General features: G+C 49.8%; 2 protein-coding genes across 2 annotated transcripts; one reads left to right on the plus strand and one right to left on the minus strand.

Annotated features, from left to right (window-relative positions):
* Window positions 1–2,825: 2,825 nt before the first annotated feature.
* Hrct1 (histidine rich carboxyl terminus 1) lies at window positions 2,826–3,722 on the minus strand. Its single transcript, XM_075968074.1, has one exon. The coding sequence runs from the start codon at window positions 3,555–3,557 to the stop codon at window positions 3,246–3,248; it is 312 nt and encodes a 103-aa protein (XP_075824189.1). The 5' UTR covers window positions 3,558–3,722; the 3' UTR covers window positions 2,826–3,245.
* Window positions 3,723–19,602: 15,880 nt separating this feature from the next.
* On the plus strand, window positions 19,603–23,131 carry LOC142847370 (olfactory receptor 13J1-like). Its single transcript, XM_075968075.1, has 2 exons — window positions 19,603–19,617; window positions 21,939–23,131. Exon 2 carries the CDS (start codon window positions 22,193–22,195, stop codon window positions 23,129–23,131), a length of 939 nt encoding a protein of 312 aa, XP_075824190.1. The 5' UTR covers window positions 19,603–19,617; window positions 21,939–22,192.
* Window positions 23,132–24,139: the final 1,008 nt, after the last annotated feature.

Here is a 24,139-nt window from a genome sequence, read left to right on the forward strand (position 1 = left end):
CCATCCTAGGCCACGAACCCTTCTGCTGGAATCAGACGATCTTTTGTCTAGTTTTCAACCTCGGGTCTGACCTCCAAGAGATGGATGTGGTCAACCCAACTAGCGGCTTCTTGAAACACCATCAGGGAAGATGTAAGCCGTGATTCCCTGGACGTGGAGGGGGCAAGGGAAGGAAGAAGGAGCAGAAGATGCTGAGAGAGATGCCAGGCCAGCCCTGGCCCATCAGCAAGGCCTCAGGACTTCAAGAGTGACTGATTAAATTCAAACAAACAAAGCAGCTACTGTATAAACTGAGAGAAACAAAGGCCTCCCCCTTGGTGGATCCAGGAGGATCTTGGCTCCAGTGGGGGAAGGTCCCAGGGCCAGCCTTCCAATTGGCCTCTCTGCGGCCCTTCCAGCCCCTGGACCTGGACCGAGAGGCTGTTGTGGAGAAGGATACACGCCTGTCCTGAGCATAGTGGAGGGGAGGGGAGGCAGCACACACAGGTCATTATGGACGCCCGGGCCCTCCAGTGGGGGAGATGGGAGAGAGAGCAGGCTGTACTTGGCTCCACTTTGTGGAGTGGGCAGGGTTGGAAAGTGTGGCATGGACAGGGAAGGACCTCCTCCAGCCCCTTTAGTGACGCATCGTGGGACCCTTTCACTTTTCTATACACCCTCATGGGGCCCCCTCTTTACTGCCACCCAGGGCCCACAATTCTGGCCCACAGCACACTGGGTGCGGTGAAGACTTACCCTGGCCAGAGACGTGCCAACTCTGACTGTACCTTGTGCGCCAGACTCTGTCTGGCGACCACCCCAGGTGGCCATGGACTCTCTTCCCCCAAGCCTGCTGTGGTTTTTGTTGGTGCTGCCTGGAGCTTGGCGCGGGGGTGTCTGTGCAGCTGTGAGTACTTCCTGTATCCCTTCCTCCAATTGTGATTGAAGGCCTGTGACCCGTAACCACCACCTCCACAGCTAGAGCACTCAGCCCGCCCCACTGCGCATGCGCTTGTGGGATCATTCCTTAACTGCCCCTGAAGAGGTGTCAGGAGGGAGCCCAGCCCAGCCCACTCAAACCGGGTGCCTCCTAAGACTGTACCACATCCAGCAAGGAATGGGTGTTATCGGCCTGCCCTTTGCCCATATTATGGAAAATGGAGCCTTCCAGAAACTGGACACAACCGGGCCGGTCTCATAAACACTGGTCCCACAGCCCTGTGCCGTGATTGGCACCTCCATTGGCACAGGTATTGCCACAGAGTAGATAGCCTGGCCAGGTCTTTTGCCAGTTAGTGAGGATAAGGATGAACCAAAGGACAGAGCATGGGTTCCCTTCCTGTACTCCAGCTAGCTCTTCACAGGGACCATTCAGAGCGACCACCTGACCACCACGTGCCTGATCAGGCCTCGAGGCCCCCAGCACCGCCCAGAAGGGACTGATCTGGGCCCAAGGTCATACAGTCAGGAACTTGTCCAGTTTCTCCCCGGTCCAAGAGAACTTTAGTAACAGTGTAGGCAAACCGCTCAGTAGAGAGGAGAGCCAACAATGCATAGTCCTGTTCTAGCCCAGCCCCTTTCTGAGATGCTCCTACTATCTGGCCTCATCCTCCGGGTACACGAAGTCACTTGATAATATTCGTCTTAATTGGGGCAACCGGAATAGAGAGATGTAAACAGGACCACACACATGGAGGTTTCTGAACCCTCAGCAACCCCTCGAGGGGCTGGGAGATGAACCCCAGAGGTCATTGCGAGGTTCATGGTTTATCTTGCTTCTCTTTTGCCGGTTCTTTGAGTCTGCCTGGGAGAAGAGCCTGGTATTCATCAGGAATACAGGACACTTGTCCAGTCCTGTTACCTTCTACCTAAACCTCTCCCTCTTTCCCATCTTGACTTAAAGGCATAGTCTGCGGGAAGCTACGGAAGTGGGCAGGTCCACATCAGGCAGAATGCAGGAGACTGACTAGAGAGAGGCAGGAGTTGGGGCTGGGCTGGGCTACTCGTGGAGCTGACAGATGGCTGTCAATCTGTCAGACTTCTCGTCTACTTTCCCATCACAGAAATTTAGTGTGGCTATCATTGTCATTTACCTCCTGCTTCCTCACTGGTTGTTCCTCCTCTAGTCCTCAAAGGGAGTCCACTGGGAAAGGCAAGGAAAAGGGACATTCTATTCCAGTGAGTCACTGACTGTCTGGCCAGCTCCCTTCCCCATGAGCCTTGGCCTGCTTCTCCCTCGTTCCCAGGCTTAGTCTGGGATGAGATCTCCTTCTCCTTCATGGACTCAACCTTGTGTGCCTATTGACTTTGGTAGAAGTCTCCACTATCCACGTCATTTTAAGGAAGGGGAAACTGAGGTCCAGGCCAGGCAAGCATTCTCTTAAGGCCACCCAGCACTCCAAGTGATTTAAATAACTCTGTTCCCTCCTATCAGACGCTGCTGTGAATCCGCTAACCAGCTGGCTGGAAACTCAAGGTCAGGAGCAGAATCCCTACACAGTCCCCAAAGAAAACACTGAACCAGTGCCGCCAGGGGGTGGCGCCTGCCCTGAACCAGGCTGGAAGGTGCACTGAGTGCTCAGGAGACCAGTCTGTGTGATCTCAGCTGTCCTTTCTCCAAAGCCCTGGATGTCCACACGGAACATTTCCTTGTACCCTAGGCAGGGACCACCTACTTCTCCCCATGCTACGGGCAGCTCCCAGGCCCTGCTTCTCATCCCAGAAGAGTTCCCAGGGCTCTGACACAAGGCCCTAGCGGCTCCCTCCTCCCAGTGTGCTACAATTAAGAACCATTTCACTAAACAAACAAACAAACAAATAAATAAATAAACACATGCTTTCTGGTGGCTTTTATTTCTTATAGCCAAGCAACACTGAACGTTCGGATGAACAATGTATGGGCCAGGCTGTCCCACACATTCTGCCCCTTGAAGGACATCCCAGGGCCTCCCCACTCAGACGAGCACTTCATATCCACTGGGGCACTGCTTCTACCAGACACCCTTGTTACTTCCGGGGTCACCAGGGATTGTAGTCACAAGGTAGGGTGTCCAGCCAGGCCTGCTCCAAGCCCAAGCCCTGCAGTGGTTCTCAGGTCTCTGTTGCACAGTTCAAGAAGGGCTCATATACAAATGAAACCCAAGCCAAACTCAGCCCTCCCGCCCCCCGTATACCCCAAAGACACAGCCTCTTCTATGGAGACAACAGGGCCCACTCATTTCCATGCTGGGTGGAGGGCAGGGCCAGGTAGGTACCATCCATTGGCCTCAGTGGCGGGCTCCGCGAGCATGGTGGTGGTGGAGACAATGAGGAGAACGGTGATGCTGGCGGTGGTGATGAAAGCCTGCACTGGTCACCCCAGACACATGGCCACGGTGATGGTGAGAGACTCCCAGGAGACCCAGGCGCCGGCCATGGAAGAGTCGAGGCCGGGTTTGCCGGACTCGGTTTCTCTCCACGTCATGCTCCCGTGATCTGTGGAAAAGGCAGGCGGCCAGCAGCATAACCAGCATTAAGAGAGCCAGCACAATGCCTGTGATCCAGCTCACGAGGGCTGTGCTCCCCAGAAGGCCTAACATCTGGAAGCCAGAGGATCCCCCTTCACTCGGTGGCTCCCTTTAGCAGCCTCTGCTCGGCCCTCACAGTCCCTGAAGTTAAGGTTCTCTCGGTTCCCGCAGGCTGGAGAGCAGCCAGGGAATGTGGGAGAGGCCTGTTTGGACTAGCTTCTCAACCCAGAGCAAGGCCAGAAGGCTGTTTGAGGGGAGGCCCTGCAGGAAGAGTGGGTGGAGGCTGAGGAGCTGTGGGACTGACTTGCTTTAGGGATAAGAGGTCAAGATCTCCAGGCAGAGGGAGGGCCCTCCTCTGGCCTTCTACAGAGATTAAAGGTGTAGGGTTCGGACCCACACAACTCCCACGCTCTGTGACTTCAGCCTGCAGTGTCCTCCATGGTGAAGGGTCAGAGGCTGTCAGTGAGTCACCCCAAGACCTGTGAACATCAGTCGGGATGGCTGGAGCCTGATGAGGGCCACCCGCAGTCCACCATTCAAGGAGGCCCTTGCTTCTCCTGCTGGGTCTAGGAGGCCAGAGCGCTGGGTGTCAGTGTCGGGTCAATGGGAAGCAGAAGACAGCCACTTGACATCATCACACAGGCCAGGCTCTGGGCTCCCAGATCAACACTCTCAATGGCTGTCAGTCTCCTTGTTCTCTCATTGTCCCTGCCACAGAGCTCAGGCCATTCCTACCTGGCTGGGGACTCAGACGGTGATTGAAATGTGTGTCTTCAACAATCTCATTACTGACTCTGAAACTCCCAGCCCCCAGTGATCACAAATGAGGCTCATATTCTCCTGAAGCATCCCTGTCGTCTCAAGCTGACTGGGATCTCTAATGTATCGGAGATGCTCCCCAAAGCCCCAGCCCTGTGTCCTGGACCCTCAGGGGTCCTTCAGTCCCTTCCTCCCAGCTCCTTCTGGTAAGTGCTAAGCTCCTGCCAGGAGTGTTTACCTCAGTCCCAGGCTGGCTCTCAAGCTCCACCCTGTGAAGTTGGGCAAGGCTCTTCCTCGGGCCCATTGCAGAGGAGACCTCTAGGGTACTTCTACTCTATTCCCAACCGCGGCTGCTTTTTCTGATATCTTCAGTAAAAACCTGCAGCAGCTCAAAGGGCGAAATATCACCTTTGGCCAAGTTGATCTCGGAAGTAGCAGGTCTCATCACCCCGGAGGTGTCGCCAGTCCTCTGGAGACATCACATGAAGTTTTAATGAGGCTTGAGTACAGAACTCCTCCTGTAGACTTCTGGTGCTCTGGAGCCAGCTGTCTTCCCTAGAGTGATGAGAAAGCCTGCTGGGACTGTGGGGAGGGGGGAGAGGAAGAAGGATCGCAGAAGAGAAGGCTAGACAGAGAACCTCTTTCCGGGACTTCTCCTAGGAGACGCCCACTCCACACAAGCCAGGGGCTGCAGTGTGCAGACCTGAAGACCTTCAGTCATTCCTAATGGCCCCTGGGAATCATCCTCCCCCACCCCGCCAGCACACCCTAGGGAAACTGAGGCCAGAGAAGGGAAGAAACTTACCCGTGTCTCTCACCTTTGGGGGTTAGTGTCTACCACAAGCAATCAACAGCGCTTTAGTGGCCGTGGGGAGAGCTGTCCAGGGTGGAGGACACGTCCTGCTGCTGGGACCTCCACAGACGACAGAAGATGGTGCGCAGTAAGGGTGAGCATGAGGGGCCAGGGATTGAGAGACCAGAACCACACAGGGCATATTTAGTTTATGAGGTACACATTTTCTCTCCACTTGGATAGGAACTAGGATCTCATTAGCTGCTCTGGGTACTTAGAGGCTGCAGTCTGCAGTCTCCGGGGCTTCAGAAGTAACTCCTCATGTCCGCTGTGGGATAGTGTTTCCAGACTTTTATTTCTGTGACTGCTTCCCTGGTCATTTTGAATGGCCTGACTGGACACAGGGTTTGCTAGACTGACGGCCTTAGGGGAACTGGTTACGATTGCATAGTCCCGGCCTCAGCAAAGCTGTCCTGTGGCTGCCATTGTATTTCCCCCTGCAGCTGAGTCTTTCTTCTGCAGTACGCCACAGGCATCTTTCTTTGGCAGGGCTTTCAGACTACCAGCTGGTGTGCAAGACTTTAGAAGTTCTGGCTATCTCCCTTCAGTCCCATGCTTTCCAGGGTGTCTCAACTCGGCGACACTTTGCATGCACAAGTACACTTTAAAGCCAGCGTCATCCTGTGGGAACTCATGAGCTTCTTACTTGTCTTATGTAATTGTTCATACAAGGCTGTGGGTGGTTCTTGGTTGGCCTGCAAGAACAACCACATTGTTTTCACTAATTGGTGGCACCACCTAGTGGTGGCAGTGAAGAAATCGCTTTTGTAGTCGGACCCATCAAAAATTTCTATTATCCTAGCTTTTGTTTGTAGACCATAATTAACAGCGGTGCATTTAACTAACTCATCATCCTAAGTTATCAATAACATGACCAAAGAATTAAGCATGGGAAAATAGTATTCCACAGTAGAAGTCAGTAATCACATCTTTGGCCCTGGTAAGTTCTGAGGACATTCCTGGGAAGGTACGTCCCAGTAGGGCCGTCCAAAAACTGTGCAAGAGACAGCCAGGCAGAAGAAAAGCCCAGAGGGTGGGCTACGGCAACAAGAAGCTGGGTGGCCTTGACAACTAAGAGTGTCTGTCCCAGAGAATCCAGCCAGGGCTCCAGGCACCCTGTCCTTACACAGAAATGCAGGGAGAGTGGCCAGCAGTTCCTAACCTGGACACTCAGGTCAGTTAGAGAAAGGAGACACAATGCCAGTGAACTGAGTGCTGCCAGGGTGGGCCTAGAAAACAAAACCACGGGTGAGCTGAGGGGAGGGGTCTCCAGCGCCTCAGAGGCAACACGCTTGGAAAAGTTCTACTTTAATATTTATAGATCCTAATCCCACGCCAGCCAAAATCAGAGTCCCTCCGTTCAGTGAGCGCATAAAAAAGAATCGGTAGAGAAGCGACTGTATCCCAACCATGGTCGCTGGGCTCCACGAGGAGAAACAGTAAAAATTCCCTCGTCTGTGCTCAACACACAAGGGCAATCTTTGTAACCAGGGTTTTTCTAATTTTACATATTTGTCGCTGCTGCTGCTGGTGTGTGTGTGTGTGTGTGTGTGTGTGTGTGTGTGTGTGTGTGTGTGTATGTGTGTGTGTGTGTGTGTGTGTGTGTATGTGTGTGTGTGTGTGTGTGTGTGTGTGTGTGTATGTGTGTGTGTGTGTGTGTGCGTGTGTGTGTGTGTGTGTGTGTGTGTGTGGAGGACAGTTTGCACGAGTCAGTTTCTCCTCCTACCATGCGGGTCCTGACCCACACTCAGGCTTGGGAGTGAGCAACATCACCCAGCTGAGCCATCTCACCAGCCTGGGATGTTTATTTTTAATTAGGAACTCAACCCAGAACATTCTTTATAACTCAGAAAAAGACGGCATTAAAAGACGAGAGAAGGAAAAGGAAGGTCTGGAAATCAAACCTGCCTTTTCCTTTTTGGTTATTTGAGACTTCCTTTCTCCTTGTACTCCAGGCTGGCCTGGGACACACGACATGGCCTAAGCTGGCTACCATCCTTCAGCACAGGCCTTCCAAGCCCTGGATGACACACACCACCATGCCCAGAACTCAACTATATTTCTGTAACTAATACTTTAAATAAGAGAACAGAGCCTATGGACAAATCAACATTAAAGAAGCAAAGGAAAGGGAGTCAGTGAGATGTCTTGGTGAGTGAAGATGCTTCGCCCCCAATCTGGTGACCTGAGTTCCGTCCCCAGGACTCACATGGTAGAAGGAGGGCACTGATCTGTTGAAGTTGTCCTCTCATCTCTACACACATGCGCCACAGATGTAATAATATTATTAATGTATAATATATAAATAAAGAAAATGTAATAAAAACCACTTAAAAGAAATAAAGACAATCTCCTAACCTGATGAAGTAAGTCTTCTAATCAAAAATATGCTGAGTATGTTTAAAGAGGCCAAGCCACATAAGAAGGACCGATGAGATCTTAACGTCACCAAAATAATAATATTAATTTCCAAGGCAACAAGGTAAGACCAACATAGGAAAACATTGACAGTTTAATTTAAAACTAAACACGGTCTACCAAACAACCCAATTTACATAGATGAGTGGAGGCTATGCCTGCCCCCACCCTCCATATTATATTCTAGCAGCCTTGTTTATAACTGCCAAAAATCTAGAGTTGGTCAAGGTGCCCTTCAAACGCTGGGGCAGCGAGACAGTGCGACGCTGTGCACCGTGAAAGAGAAACAAGTTATCAGCTCAGGAACTGATAGACACGAAGCACACACCTTTCGCTAAGTAAAAGAAGCCAATATGAAAAGACTGCACACCATGAGGACCAGCTCTACGACACTGGGAAATGTGAAACTACAGAGAACTAAACAGGAGACGAGTGTTGTCAGGGAGCTAGGAGACAGAAGGAAGGAAAATGGAGCACAGAAACACAAAGCAGGGTGTGTATTTTTAAGACACTGAATGGTGACTACATGACATCATACAGTTCTTAAAATCTATAGCGTATGCCACCAAGAGAGAGCCCTAATGTCGCCACGACTTTGAGTGGCAATGTGTCGACCGCAGGCTCATCCATTAACAAAGGCACTGACGTAGTGCGTGAGGTCACAGGCTGAGCATGTAAGGTTCAAAGGGAGAGGGGAATTTTGTTTCTTCCAGTAAACTTTTCTGTAATCCTCACACCACTCCTCTGAGACTGGCCTTAATAGGAGAGAGACGGAGAATGCCGCACACACAACAGGAAGCCCTAAATGGCTTAAATACAGAGAAAGAGGCATTTGCGATTCATGGGTCTTAATTTTGTTGTATCATAGCCTTGGGTGGTCTCGAATTTGTGACAATCCTCCTGCTTCAGGCTTCCAGGTGCTGGATTACAAACTGGGAGCCACCAGGCCATTGTTTTATTTTTTTAAACATGTATTATTTACTTTCTGAATCCACCAGAGCCTGACCCCAGAGCTGACTGTCACAAAGCACCACAGACCCTAGCCAGCAATTTGCATTGTTATCCCTTGCACAGTTCTGAGAGATGAATATCCACGAGCAACTAATGGGTATTCTAGGAAAGCGGGGGTGGGTTGATATTTTTTTTAAAAAAAACTCTACTGATGTAATTAATTCTGTAAGTAGGATAAAAAGTGAGACCACATCGTCATCCGAACAGATGGTCCCCAAAAAACATCTGATAAAATTAGCTATGCATTCCTGATGAGTACCACAAATGAACAAGCTAAGGAAGACGACATTCTTAATGCAGTTAAAAGAAAGAAATATCTTAAGTAAAAAGGCCCACATCATTATTCATAGTTTAAAAATATAAGCATTCCTTTAAAAGGAATAACAAACAATTGTTTGCTCCCAACATTTTTTTTTTGTACTCAGCTTAGAACTACTAAATTGGGGAATATTGGAAAAGGCAGGACTGTGGTTGCTTATCTAGGAAACTTAAAATAAGTTTCTGAAGAGCTGCTAATCCTAACAAGAACTAAGATTCTATTCCTGTCCCTTTTAGAGCCTGTGTCTCTTGTCTCCCATGCTGGCCTTGAACTCACTGTGTAGCTGAGGATGATCTAGAAACTCTGACCGCCCCCCCCCGCCTCCTCTTCCCGAGTACTGGGGTCACAGGTGTGTGTCACTGAGCATGCTTTATGCCCCACTAGGAACCAAGCCCAGGGCTCTTGCATGGTGTGTAGACACTCCACCAATCAGCTTACCACAGCCACAGCTCAGAATTAGATCATTTAAAATTAAAAAATGTAAATATTTTCTTGCATAGCAGTAATGACTAGTTCAAAAATATAGTAAAATGAAGACATCATTAACACTGGTGATCATAAAAATGCAAAGTTATGAATAAGCTTAACAAGAAACGTGAAACGAGGCAGATATGGAAGCAGACGTCTGCAACTCAAGCAACCAGGAGGCAGAATTAGGACATCCAGGAATTCAAGATCAGCCTCAAGTTTATATATAGTGAATCTGAGACCAGCCCGGGCTGCAAAAGACCTGCTGTCAAGAAATTAAATAAGTAAATATTAAATCTAAAACCACAAAATAGTGTGTGTAGGATCCAATACTTTGTCAAGAGCCGTGAAGGGAAATGCCTGCAGCTGAGATGACCCACCGTGAGTTCCGATGAGAAGAGCTCACGGCTAAGCCCAGTACTTCAATGAACACTGACGTGCAAAACCAGCTAACCGCTGGAGGAACTGTTGCATGGACAGAGGTAAAACTTTGAAACGGGGAGGGGCGTGATTTTTTGTTTTGTCTCTCCAGTTACATTAGATTTTCCCAGGTAGCCCAGGGCAGTCATCCAGAGAAAGACCTGAATTGAGCAGAATGTAGGAATTCGCCTTGGCCTTCAAAACCTTGCTTCTAAGTCCAGCCACTTTGTGGGAGCTTCTACAATCTTGTTTCTCTCCCTTTCCCCATACAGAGTAGAGAACCAGGCAGAGGCCCCACAACATCCCCCATGTTGTAGAAAGCCATCCTGAGGTAGATATCCTCTTTCTGCCTCTCTGGCATGGCTGCCCAACATTTGCAATGTGATTTTTATTGCATAGCTACTCGTCCCGCGTTGGCTTCTAGCGTTGTGCTAAAACACCATGTCAGAGCAGCTTGGGGAGGAAAGGGTTCATTTGGCCTACATTCCCCTGCCACAACCCATCACCGAGGAAGTCAGGACAGGGACAGAAGCAGAGACCATGGAGAAATCTGCTTCCTGGCTTGCTCCACCTGCCCAGGAGTGTGATAACCCACAGTGGCCTGGGTGCTCTCACATAAACCACTAATCAATAAAATGTCCCCTATAGGACAAATCATGGAGGCATCTCCTCTGCTGAGATTCACTCTTCCAAGATGACCCTTCGCTAAATGGCACACCTCTAGGCAGAACTGCCCCCCACCCCACAGCTCCAAGCTGTGTCCTGTTCTGGGCAAAGCAAAGAAGAATCCAACACAGCAGCTGAAGGCAGAGGGCTGAAAACCCAGGACCAAGCCAAGGAGGACCTGAGAAGAGCAGATGATGCTTGCTTCTGGGAACCTCAGTGAGTGCCTTGCGAAGACATCCTCTTGGTTCCTTTCAGATCCGGTCTGGGCAGAACTGCTCTCCTGGACCGCACATGCAAACATAAAGGACACTGAACTTGTCAGAATGATGGAGTCCATGCTTAGCATGCAAGAGCCAGGGAGAGGTAAGCATCCTCCAATGAGGCGGTCATACAGCAGAAGGCAGACTGGCCCTCTCCAGAGTATCACTGGTGCACCTGCTGAGAATCCTCATGATAGAGAAAACCCAACACACTTGTTTCTGTCTCCTGCTTAAGGGCGCTGAAGCCTGCTCTCCAACCTGTACTGAGCAACCAGTTTTAATTATTTAGGGTAAGAACAGGGAACTCCCCAGGACCCGAGGGTATGAGAAACACCCAAGGCATTCAGAACACTGGAGAGCTTGGCTCCCCACAGGACATCTGTGTGATTACGGAGATCACCAAAAGCCAAGTTCAATTAGCGCGGTCTAATTGATCTTCGGGGAAGTTGTCCCTGGAGCTCAACATGAAATGCCACAGCAGCAGAACACTTCCAGGGACAGCACCCAGGGGAAATGACATGACTTTCTGGCTGAATCTCAGGGGCTGGAGCAGGGCGGCTATGAGTAGATGCCCCTTAGAACTTGGGTTTATATACTTGGAAGTCCCCAAATGCATCAGACCTTAGAAAGTCGTGGCTACAGCACAGGTAAGGCTGTGAGCTCTGAGGGGTGCAGAAGGACCCTTAATCTCCTACCAGAACACACATGAAAAAGGACCTGGGGGTTCACATCATGGCATGGGCAAGAAGAAGAATGGGGCGTAGGGAAGGGAGGACAGGTCTAAAATCCACAGTGACATGGAATTAGCCAGGTTTTCTGAATCATTTGATTTGGAAAACTGAGGGAGAGGCAGCTCTAAGGCCTGTGTGCTAGAATAGCCCTGCCATGGGCTGCTCTATAGCAGCAAGGAAGAAGACTGGAGGAGAAAGTAATAATAGAAAATAGAAAAATAATGGAGAAACACAACAAAGTCACAGCATGATTCGTTTTAAATGAGTAACCAAATTGCAAATCTTTGGTGAGGGGAGGACTCGAGTTACTAGAATCAGAAAAGAAAGGGGAGACATCGCTATCAACTTTACAGACTCATAAGGATCATGAAGGAACGCTTTAACAACTGTAGACTTAAAAAAGATGAAAGCCGACAATTTGCAGCAATGTGTTTGAGCCTAAGGGATACCATGTTAAGTGAAATATGCTAGGCACGAAGAGACAAATTTCACATGAGCTCACTTGTATGTTGTGTCTAAAGAGTTCCCAGAAGCTGGGAGTATAATGGTCAGCAGAAGCTTGGGGAAGGTTATTGGGAAGGGAGAGAAGACAGCTAGAAGGAATACATTTTGAAAGAGCAAGGTGACAAGAACTGATGTATTACGGGAAAATACAGGACTGGAGAGATGGCTCCATAGCTCAGGGCATTGGCTGCTCTAGCAGGAGACTCAGGCTCGGTTCCCAGCATCCACATGGAGGGTGACCACTGTCTGTAATTCTAGTCTCTGGGGATCCAACACCCCCTTCTGGCCTCCAAAGTTACCAAGCATGCACGTGGTGCCCAGAAATATTTGCAGGAAAAACACCCATACACATAAAATAAATTTAATTAAATTTATTTAAATAAATAGTTTAAAAAATGTAAAAGGAGCCAGGCGGTGGTGGCTCATGCCTTTAATCCCAGCACTCGGGAGGCAGAGGCAGGCAGATCTCTGTGAGTTCGAGGCCAGCCTGGTCTACAAAGGGAGTTCCAGGACAGGCTCCAAAGCTACGGAGAAACCCTGTCTCGAAAAACCAAAAAAAAAAAAAAAAATTAAAAGAATGACTATGATGTGTTATTACCCCAAATATGGAAAGGAAGATGTTTGTTAATTAGTTTAATCTAACATCTTACAATATATACTTGTACATTGTATGTATTTCATACCATCACATTATATAAGATTAAAACACAGCCAGGAGGTGGTGGCACACACCTTTAATCCCAGCACTCGGGAGGCAGAGGCAGGCGGATCTCTGTGGGTTCGAGGTCAGCCTGATCTACAAGAGCTAGTTCCAGGACAAGCTCCAAAGCTACAGAGAAACCTTATCTTGAAAAACAAAAAAATTAAAACACTCTTTTATCTGTCAATTAAATAAGTTGTTTAAGTTGTATGCCAAAAAAAATTAGACAACTTAGACAAAATGGACAACTTTCTATAAACGAGAGCCGAAGTTCTCAAAGCAGAGCCTCATAGCACAAGCGTGTAAGGTCAGTCGCTTTAGGAGGCAGGGGGATTCCAAGTTAAAACCTGCCTGGGCTACAGAGTGGGTTTAAGGCCAACTGGAGCAAGTCAGTTAGAGCCTGTTTCCAAACCAAAAGTGTGAAAGAGGCCTGGGCACGTACATCAGTGGGAGAACACGCTTCTGGAGCCAGAATGAGCCTGCGCTTCAGTCCTCACTCCAAGAAAGAGAAGGGGAGGAGGTCCAGGAAGATGGCCTGAGGGGTAAAACACTCGCCAAATAAACCTGAGGTCTGTAACTCTGAGTTCCAAACACACACACACACACACACACACACACACACACACACACACATACACACATACACATACACACACACACACACACACATACACATACACACACACACACACACACACATACACACACACACACACACACACATACACACACACACACACACACACACACACACACACAGCCTGAGTGTAGTTCTAATATCTGCAATCCCAGCATCCCACTACAGGGAGACAGGAGGTGGACACAGGAGGATCCTGGGAACTGGTCAGCCAGCTGGCCTGGCATATGCCACACAAGAACAGCCAGGAAGGCTCATCTCAAACAAGGTGGAAGATAAAGACCAACATTCAACCGAGGTTGTCCTCTGACCTCCATACAGGTGCTGTGGTGCACACGTTAGCATTTACACACACACACACACACACACACACACACACACACACACACACACACACGATGAGCACACTCACCCAAAAATAAACAGAAATTCTAAATAGGCTTTTGTCCTGATTAGCTGTTTATCCACCTGATACAAGCTAGAGCTGTCTGGGAAGAGGAACCTCAGTTGAGACAACGCCTCCTTCAGATCGACTGTAGACAGGTCTGTAGGGCATTTTCTAGACTACTGATTCAAATGGGAGGGCCCAGACCATTGTGGGTGGTTCCATCCCTGGACTGGTTCTATAAGAAAGCCGACTGAGCTAGCCCTGGGGAGCAGGCCAGTAAGCAGCACCCCTCCATGGCCCCTGCAGCAGCCCCTGCCTCCAGGAGGTGAAATATGCCCTTTTTTTCCTACGTAGCTTCGGTCCTGGGGTTTCCTCACAGCGGTCCAAAGCAGACCAAGCTAACTTAGACTCAACAAAGAGGTTGAACTGGTAATAAGAAAAGGCAGATACCCAGTAGCTTTTCTGGCCAATTTACCAAACATTTAAAGAAATAATCCCAATTCCTCATAAACTGTTCAAACTGTTAAGAAAAAAAGGGCCAAGGGACATTTAAAGGCATGTGTTAGTCTGTAACGACACTCGAGGATGGAAATCTGACAAGGGGCCTGCCCTGAGAACACGCAGAGAACTCACGGAGAGATGGGTCACACAACTTCACAACAGAGTTTGAAGAACAATTTGAAGAACAAAATCCATCGATAAAGCACATGAAAAGATGCCCAACGTCCTATTGGGATGGAAATCAAACGACTTCGCCCTCTACTTCAACCTCTATTTTAGCACAGCTACAGAAAACAACAACAAGTCAGACATTGCCAAGAATGATGCCAAGGAACCAGAAGCCTGCGCACAGCTGCTGAGGTGCAAACTTAGGCAGTTGTTTTGGAATAGGGCCCGGTAGTTTCTCGACACACAAAGCAGAGTTACCGTCTGACTCTGCAGCTCTCCTTTTAGATGGAAGCCCAAGAAAAGGAGATGTGTTTCCACACCCTGAGCACACGTGTTGATCGTGGTGTGTTTCTAACAGCCAGAAGACAGGCACAGTCCAAACTAACGAATACTCAGCCAAACAGAGCATAGCCTGGCATTCTTTCCTGTGATTTAGCCAAGCGAAGCACAGCAGCACATGTGTGGAGGTCAGAGGACAACCTCTGGGAGTCCGTTCTCTTTGTCCACCACGCGGCGCCCAGCAGTGGAAATCAGCGCTTGTCGGCTGCAAGCGCCACACAGAGCTATCGCCCCCCTTCTCTGTTTGTCTCTCCCTCCTTCCCCTCTCCCTCCTTCTCCCTCTTTCCTTCCCCTCTCCCTCCTTCTCCCTCTTTCTTATCTCCTCTCCTTCCTCCCCCTTCGCCCTCCCTCCCCCTTTTCTCCTTCCCTGCTCCTCCTTTCCCTCTCTTTGTTTTATGTGGCTAAGGTTGGCCCGGTTCTCCTGGCAATCCTACCGCCTCACCCCCCATGTGCTGAGAAACAGGCCTGGTCATTTGGGGGTGTTCCTCAACTATGCCTTTTGATTTGATTTTGGCTGTTTCCTTTATTTTAAGTCTTTTCTTATTTTAAGTCTTTTTTTTTTTGACTGGGTCTCTCTATGTAGACCTAGCTGTCCTAGAACTCGCTGTGTGGACCAAGCTGACCTCAAACTCAGAGAGATCCACCTGCCTGTAGTTCCGAAAAGCGTGTGCTGCCACTGCACCCGGCTCAGATACTTTCCCCGGCTTTTCTTTCCTGCTGATTTATTAGTATTCTGTGGATGAGAAGTCTATTCTTATCCCTGTGATGTGTCAATCACACATGCTTCAAAGTCTTCAACTTGTTTTGTCTCCTTTGATGCTAATTCTTTCTTGGGTCTGGTTTTCCTCCTCTGTGGTGCTGACTTGATTGAGCGTGTTCTACTTCTTATTGGTAGGGTATCTTCGTATATTCTTATCTACGATTTGTATGTATTGTCTCCAGGAATGACGATGAGGGTCTAGAGGATTGGGGTTGGGGCCAGGGCTGTCATCTGCTCTCTTCATTTCTCCAGAGATTCTCAGAAAGCATCGACATTGACAGTGGCCCACCGGGCTCCAGTGTGGGCTTTCCTTGGAGTCCCTGGCCAGTTACCCGTGGGCAGCTGAGGACCTTCCTGTCCCTGCTGTCCTGGGCTGAGAAGGCCCAGAACTGCCCTCCTTCTGGCTGTGGTTTCTCCCAACAATCCCATCTCATCTGGCTGCCATTCCCCAGGAATTCCTCAGTATTTCTAGCTGACCGGTGGCACTTTCTCTTGCTTTTCAATCTCCTTAGGAAGACTGAAGATTCAATCTCTTTGTTTAAGATCCGCCTTCTATAGCTTATGGAAGGTTTCCAAACAGTCTGGGGCCAGCACACCAGAGCTGGCAACACAGAGCTTATTCTCTGTACCCAAAGTTCAGACGTAGTTTTCTAATGTGTGAGTTTATTACTAGGAGAAGCCATCCTGGTTCAGAAAAGTGAAATTATAGCTGAGGGTTTCCTTCTCGAAAATGACATCGGCCACATGCCGCCAGTGTTTTCACTCAGTGGCGGAACACTTGTTGCCTCGCATGCATGACGTCCTGGGTTCAAGATTCAGCCGAGAAAAGGGAGAGGGTTGTGAAATCCTAAAGCTTGGAGAACAGGCTGTGTCAGAGAATCTAGATATTTCTGCCTTTCGCTTGTCCTTTGACAATTTCATAGTGTATACAAATGTAGATCAGACCATCCCATCCGTTATGCTTTCCCTCTCCTTTCCTCTCCCCCCCCCTCCTCTCTCTCTTTCCCTTCCTCCCTCCCTCCCTGCCCCCAGCTGGAATGCTGACTGATCTAGTTGGACTGATCATGCTCAGGTCTTGAACAGGTAACTACCATGCAGCCGCCATGTCATTTCTAGGAGACAGCATTTTGCATCCTCTAGCTCTTCCTGGAAGACTGGATTCTTCCCATGCAGATTATAGATGTCGTCAGGGTTTCCTAGTATTGAGACGTAGCGCCCCAGAGGCAATACAGACAATCACCCAACAGGAATACACAAATTTTATATCTACCCTACCCCTAGATCCACAATTCCTGCGCCGTAGTGGTCCGGGCCCGAGTGCTGGAGTTTTACAGGAATTCCAACCCCCATCTTCAAGGGTCATGAGCATTGGCTCACTGACCACCAGGGGGAGCCTGGGAGCTGGTCAGCGCGCCTCCCTGCCCTTCAAACTCATCCTGCACCCGGGATGAGAATAAACTACTACAGGAGGAAAAGGGGAGAGATTTCAACATCACAAAAATATGTATCGATGCAAATCACCTTGTTAACAAGTCAGAAGAAGAGTCGTGATCAGAACAAAGCCAAGCCATGTATTAATAATGGAGGAACAACGTTCTTGCTTGAGGAAACTGGATTTTGTAAAGATATCAAGTCCTGCCCTAAATCAGCCAACCGACCACAGGCAAAGTCCCAGGAGAATTTTCGTGAAATATGATGAGCTGATTGCAAAATTTGTGTGGAAAGGAAATGAGCAAGAATAGCCAAGGAATCGTCGGAAAGAGCTGACAGGGCTTGGGCCTGTGGCTGCAGCTTACAGCTGTTCCTTTCCCCTAAGCTGACCAGGGCAGTTAAAACAGCGTGACATGAGGACAGTGGGAGGCATGTCCTTAGAGCAGACCCCAGAAGAGACACACAAGGACCTGCGAAATTAGTATATGACAAAGGTATCTTGACGAAAAAGTAAAAAAAGACTTGGTCTTGCTCTGCAGCCCAGGTTGGCTTCAGACTTCCCAGAAGTGCATTTTAAGGTCTAAGATAAGACAGCCTTTATAATAAGTCCTGTTGTGGGAAGTAAGTAAGCTCAGCTAACTTTACTCAGTGCAGAGTAGATACCCTCTAAGTAAGAGTCAAGGTTAAAAACAAGTTGAAAACCCTGAGGAACGAAAAAGGTCATGAGCTTCAGGCTAGCCTGGGCTACAGAGTGAGACTTTGCCTCAAAAGAGCAACAAAAAAATTTTAAGTTATTGGGAAAATATTTTAAAAGTATATTTATAACTTGGGAACATGGTGAGACAAAAAATATAGAGGGGAAGGGAGGGAGGAAAGGAGGGAGGGAGGGAAAGAGAAAGAGAGATCTGATCCCCCTGCCTCCACATACCAAAGTGTCAGGATCATGGGTGTGTGCCACTATGCCCAATCTATATTATAGCGGGGATGGAATCCAGGGCTATATGCATGGCAAGGCAAGCACTTTTACCGAGTGAGCAACAGGACTACCTCCTGAAGTTTCAAAGTGGATAAATAGAATTCCAACAACAACAAACCAAAGCCCAGTTCCAAAATAAAATACACTATGGTTCTATGGTTTCTTGCTTTGTTCTTGTTTTTGTTTTTATTTTGTTTTGTTTCGTTTCCTGAGGCTGCGAATCAAGCCCCAGACCCTGCGTATACTAAGCTACGCCTTGAACTACACCCCCACCTTATGACGCTGATTAAAGAGACCTTAAGCCATTGGGGTCTAGACTCTGGGAACTGGAGGGGACTTCAGTGATGAAGCGTCACTGGGATGCTGTGAGAACAGGGCAGAGGGACCAGGTGGTGACAAAGGGGAAAGGTCGCTAGCTCCCGGGGCGGCCACACACTGACCGAGAAGACTTAAGTGACACCAGGAACCATGGCTATGCCCCTGCCTCACCAGATGACACTGGGCTGACTCTAGACCCCTAACAGCAATCTCTGTCCATACGGGGGTCATGGTCAAGGTGGTCATTGAGCACTGGCTTGTTCAGGTAACTTAGAATTCTCGTCTCTTTATCCAGTCCAGTCCCCCGTTAACACTCCAGATTTTGTGATTCTGTAAACTCCTGATGAGAATTGGGCCAAGACCCCTCACGCTCCACCCGGAAAGCAGCAACATTTATCACTTGTTCACTTGTTCCTTGGTTTATTTGTAAACGGATAAAATTGCTTACGTATTCATTCCATTAATTAAGCATCCATTTATTGATTGATTTACTCCTAAGTGTTCCTGGGTCACTGAACCAGTCCAGGACTGCCCTGCAAGTGTGGAGCCCTGAGCCCTGAGCCACTTTCTCCAGCGTTTTCACACTAATTAAACTCTCTAACTAGACTGCGTAATTGGGTCTTTGGGACATCATCCCTGAAGCACCCTAAAGTGTGTTAGCTGGGTCCGCTTCCTTTCCTCACTCTACGTTGCCTTGGGGATTGTGCAATCCCTTGATACACAGGGCGCTTTGAACGGTGCCACCTCCATCTGGCCCACCTGCCCCGTAGAAGGCTGACACTAACAACTGCCCAGAATGGGGAACCTGTCCTGCCCACAGAAAACCACTAAGATCCATCAGCCTTGGGCCCACCAGAATGGACTAGTTCTACCTGCTTCAGAGAACCCTGCTGAGTTCTGAGCCTTTAAAATAATTCTGTCAGATTCTAAATGTTCCACCTGACCTTATCAAGTGGAAAACTCTTCATCATTTCCACAAAAACCTGTGTGCGTTCCCATGGTTTGGAAAGGCAGGCGGGAGTGAAGCTTCTGCCAGGGAGCCAGAGCACAGACTGGGAGGAGGCTGGAGGTAGGTGACGAACAGAACGCGCAGACAGAAGGGAGGGTGGAGGGCCCTGAGGAATCACCAGGGCTGGCTTCCCACTCTAATTCACAGTGCTACTTCTCATCTCTGGGCCTCAGTTTACCCAAGGGTAAGGCTCCAGCTGATGTGTAAGCCCCTTCCAAGTTCTGCAAGAGTGTTCCCCTGGGCTGCAAGCCGTCCATAACTGACCAGCTGCCCGTTCCACTTTCCTTAGTCCTGGGGAGCTGCAAACGACAGCCATAAGTTACTTAGAGCCACACGTTGGCCTGCAGAACCTAAGAGAGAAGGAGAAGGAGATGGCATTGCTCTGGGCTGGCAGGGAGGGCAGCTGGCAAGAAGTGAGAGGCGTGGTTGTCACCCTGAGCTACAGCACAACACAACATGCGGGACACAAAGCAGGAAAACTCAGTCTGGTTGAGAGGTAAGAGAAGGCTCCCTTGTGAACTGGGTTTCAGGGAGCAGTGGGTCAGGAGAGACGGGGAGACAAAGGACACTGTGAGTTCTACAGACAAAGCTCCCTAGCCTGTGTCCCCCTCCTTTCTTCCCCATGTGATAGAAAAGTCAGAGCCAGAGACTTGTCTTTGACACACAGGCTGGGAAGCAGACAGAACACTCAGTCAGTTTTGTCCACTTGTCCCAGGCTTCTTTGTAACCCCCACCCTCAGGGCTACTCCTTCCTAATGACTCCCTGGCAACCCCTGCCGAGCTGTGGTCTCCTGCCTAGCTCAGTAAAGCACTTTGGTCATAGGTCCAAGACTCTGCCAGTCCTGCTGTGTGTGTGTGTGTGTGTGTGTGTGTGTGTGTGTGTACACGTGCGCGCACGCACGCGCGCATGGCTGCATGCACAAGAGAGAGACTTATGCATACACGTTGTTGTGAATATGTGAATGGTCACACGTGCACACATGAGCATGTGTAGGATGACCACTCACAGGTGCATATGTACCAGTGTATAAGACAGGTGTTTGTGCACTCACCTGAATGTGTGCACAGGAGGTGACCCCGTGTGGGTGTATGTCTATTCCAGCACAGAGCCCATAGCTTCAGAGGCCGATGTGTCCTAGTGACTGAAGAGGTGAATTCCTGTGCGTATCACCACATGCAAAGAGTCAGCCACAGCTTACTCTGGTCACTGGGGCTTCCAGAAAAAGACAGGACCATCTCTGTGCCTTGTGCCTCTGAAGCGCTCTGCTAGAAAGATGCCCCCACCAAACACCCAGCCCCAGAGCATCCCTACTGGGCTTTGATGGGGAGCTCACAGCTCATATTTTTCTGAGCCTGTGTGAGGTGGACACAATCAGGTTGAGAGCAGAGCTTCTACCTGCAGCCCTAAGATGAGATCAGAGCTCTCCTGACTGCTGAGTGGCCTTGGATTCCCAGAGATGGGTCTCAGAGTAGGACTAAGGTCTTGGCTCTATGTTAATACCTAATATGAAGAAGGAATCGCCACTGGGGCTACCTAGCCTTGACATGAGGTATGTCAGAGGCCCAGAGAGGCCCTTCAAGCACCCCCTTATCAAAAGTTTATATGTAGGGCATGTAGACAGGGAAAGCCAGGCACAGGAGAGTGGAGAACTCTACCTGGGAAGGGTTTGGAGTCAGTGCTTAGCCTGTGTCCTCACTTGTCCCCCTGATGTTAGCACAGTGTTTGGTGTGTAGCAGGTCCTAAGTCACTTCCTGATTTGGGGAAGAATAAATAAGAAGCAAGTAAAAGGAAGGGAGTCTCCAGGTGAAGCGTCAGAGAGGAGGTGGAATTGGGCACTAAGCTCCATGTTATGGTGGAATAATCCCAGCTGCTCAGAGACACTGAGAAAGGGATAGAATCTGCTTTTTTGCTGGTAAGAGGATTATGGGGAGGAAGCAGGGGGTGTCTGACGAGGCTAACAGGTTTTTGGGGCTCACTGAAGGCAAATGTCTGCTCCATATGTGAGGTGACCCAATGCTGGCAGACTCTCCCGGAGACTCGCCTCCCTGGCAGGCACTGTGTGAGCTCAGTTTCCCCATCTGCCATAGAGAACTCCCCAGTGAGCTTGTCAGGGCACTTTCTGTGCTAATAACCTTGAAGCTTAGGAAGCCAAAACATCCTTTGTCCTGACTGGGAGAAAATAAGATTGGGGACTGGGTTCCAGGGTCCCTTGCCTTTTCACCAGAGAGCTCACAAAGAGACAACTTCTGAAGCTTCAGCCCACACAGAGCCGCTGACAGAGCATCCCTGTGTGTGGAGGGGTGCCCACTCACAGGCTTAGAGGCCAGCGGCAGCCCCCACCCACCCACCCACCCGAGATGTAAAGCATAGAGAATGTGGAGACCAGAGCTGGTCTGGGAAGACAAATCAGACTACTACAGCAGAAGGACAAATGAGGACATTCCAGATAGTGGGGACAGTGTAAGCGATGACTCAGAGGCTGCTGCAAAGCCAGGGAGACCCTTCAGAGACATCCGTGCCTGGGCCAGTAGAGCAGAGGCAGCAAACAGATCCCCTAAGCCAGAAACTCTGGTAGGAAAGCAAGCTGTGTTTTGACAGCCTTTCAAGAAAGTCCAGTGTGTGTTCAAGTTTGAGGACCTCTGATCCAGTTCATCGGCTCCCAAACCCTATTTGTAGATCACTTGTCTGTGATAGGTTAAGGGGTACAAGGGGATCTAGGGTCAAATAAGTTTGGGAGCACATAATCTACTTGGCTTTGGGAGAGCCGCCAAACGCTCTGACAAGTTCTGTAGTAAAGGCCTTTATCCCTCATTCAGCATTGGCTCACAGTGACTCTTCAGGCTGCCCATTCATGCTTCCTTGAACGCCCACGTAGGGAATCTGATAGATTCTGCTCTGAATCATCCTCACTTTTCACATGGATGCACTGGAGCCTACAGAGGATGTGGAGACTGTCCCAATGTCCCAGAAAGTGTGTCTAAGCTGGGAAAGACCTTAACAATCTCTGTGGTCCTACCAACCTGCACCCCGTGCTTCTGCCCCACTGTGCACGCAGCCAGAACCCCACAGTATGGAGCCCAGCAACAGGACAGCCGACTCCGAGTTCATCTTGAAGGGATTTTCTGGTTACCCGGCCCTGGAGCACCTACTCTTTCCTCTGTGTTCATCCATGTACCTGGTGACCCTGCTGGGGAACAGCGCCATTGTGGCGGTGAGCATGCTGGATGCCCGCCTACACACGCCCATGTACTTTTTTCTGGGTAATCTTTCCATTTTGGACATCTGCTACACATCTACTTTCGTGCCCCTGATGCTGGTCCACCTCCTGTCGTCCCGGAAGACCATCTCCTTTACTGGCTGTGCCATCCAGATGTGCCTGAGCCTCTCCACAGGCTCCACAGAGTGCCTGCTGCTTGCCATCATGGCCTATGACCGCTACCTGGCCATCTGCCAGCCACTCAGGTACCCTGTGCTCATGAGCCATAGGCTCTGCCTGGTGCTGGCAGGTGCCTCCTGGGCACTCTGCCTCCTCAAGTCCGTGACAGAAACCGTCCTCGCCATGAGGCTGCCCTTCTGTGGCCACCGCGTAATCAGACACTTCACCTGTGAGATCCTGGCTGTGCTGAAGCTGGCCTGCGGTGACACCTCGGTCAGCGATGCCTTCCTGCTGGTGGGTGCCATCCTTCTTCTGCCCGTACCCCTGACCCTCATCTGCCTGTCCTACATGCTGATCCTGGCCACCATCCTGAGGGTGCCCTCAGCCGCTGGGCGCCGCAAAGCCTTCTCCACCTGCTCAGCACACCTGGCTGTGGTCCTGCTTTTCTATAGCACCATCATCTTCATGTATATGAGACCCAAGAGCAAGGAGGCCCATATCTCCGACCAGGTCTTCACAGTCCTCTACGCTGTGGTGACCCCCATGCTGAACCCCATCATCTACAGCCTGAGGAACAAGGTGGTGAAGGAGGCTGCCAGGAAAGCTTGGGGCAGTCGACGGGCCTGTAGGTGAAGGAACGTGGGCTCTGCATGGGCAGGGGTCTGGGCTTGAGTCATCGTATGCCAACACAGCCACAAGGCAGAGCATAGAACCATGGGGACCTCCACTCCACAGTCACAGCGCCAAGTCCCTCTAATCCTTCTGCTCCTGCCCTGTCCTAGTGCCCAGCATCTGCCCCTGGGCCTCCACAGTAGCCTCCGGGCTGATCTTAAGACTTCAGCCTTGGCTAGGTACCATGACTCCTATTTATAATACCAGCATTTGTGAGGTGGAGGCAGGAGGATGGTAAACTTGATATCAGCCTGTGCTACATAGTAAGACTCAGTCTCAAATAAACAGATAAATACTAACCATTAGAATTGTCCTCTTGAGTCTCTCTTTCAGTGGGGCATCTGGGGAGAGGATTTGTTTGTTTGTTTGTTTTTCAAGACAGGGTTTCTCTGTAGCCTTGGAGCCTATCCTGGAACTCGCTCTGTAGACCAGGCTGGCTTCAAACTCACAGAGATCTGCCTGCCTCTGCCTCCCGAGTGCTAGGATTAAAGGCATGTGCCACCACCACCCAATATGGGGGAGGGGATTTTAAGAACCACTTAAGATGGCATCACTTTCTTGACTGACATCCATAAAGGGATTCTCATTGCTTTCAAGGTGAAGCAAATGTTCTTCAGCAGAGCCTCACAGCTGTCTGCCTGACTGCCTAGCTCCCAGCCTTCTCCTCACACGCTCCTGCCTCATAGCCCCACACACCAGCCAAATGTGAGCCTCACCCTTCCCCACACTGCCCACCCCCAAGCTCTTCCTTTGTTCTTCCCGTGAGGTAGCTCTTCTTAGCACCTCCCCTCCCCATGCAGGTGGACTTCCTGTTCCTTCAGGCTCATACTCTTTGTTCCTCTCATTATCTCTCCTGTGTCTTTAGCTTCCAATATTATACCAAGAGCAGGGAACATGACACCCTATTCTGCCCCAACATCCAGCCTGGCTCAGCTACAGGCCCTGAGCACCTTTATGAAGAACATACAT

Source organism: Microtus pennsylvanicus, chromosome 3 (genome assembly GCF_037038515.1).
Source record: "Microtus pennsylvanicus isolate mMicPen1 chromosome 3, mMicPen1.hap1, whole genome shotgun sequence".
Classification (NCBI taxonomy): Eukaryota; Metazoa; Chordata; class Mammalia; order Rodentia; family Cricetidae; genus Microtus; species Microtus pennsylvanicus.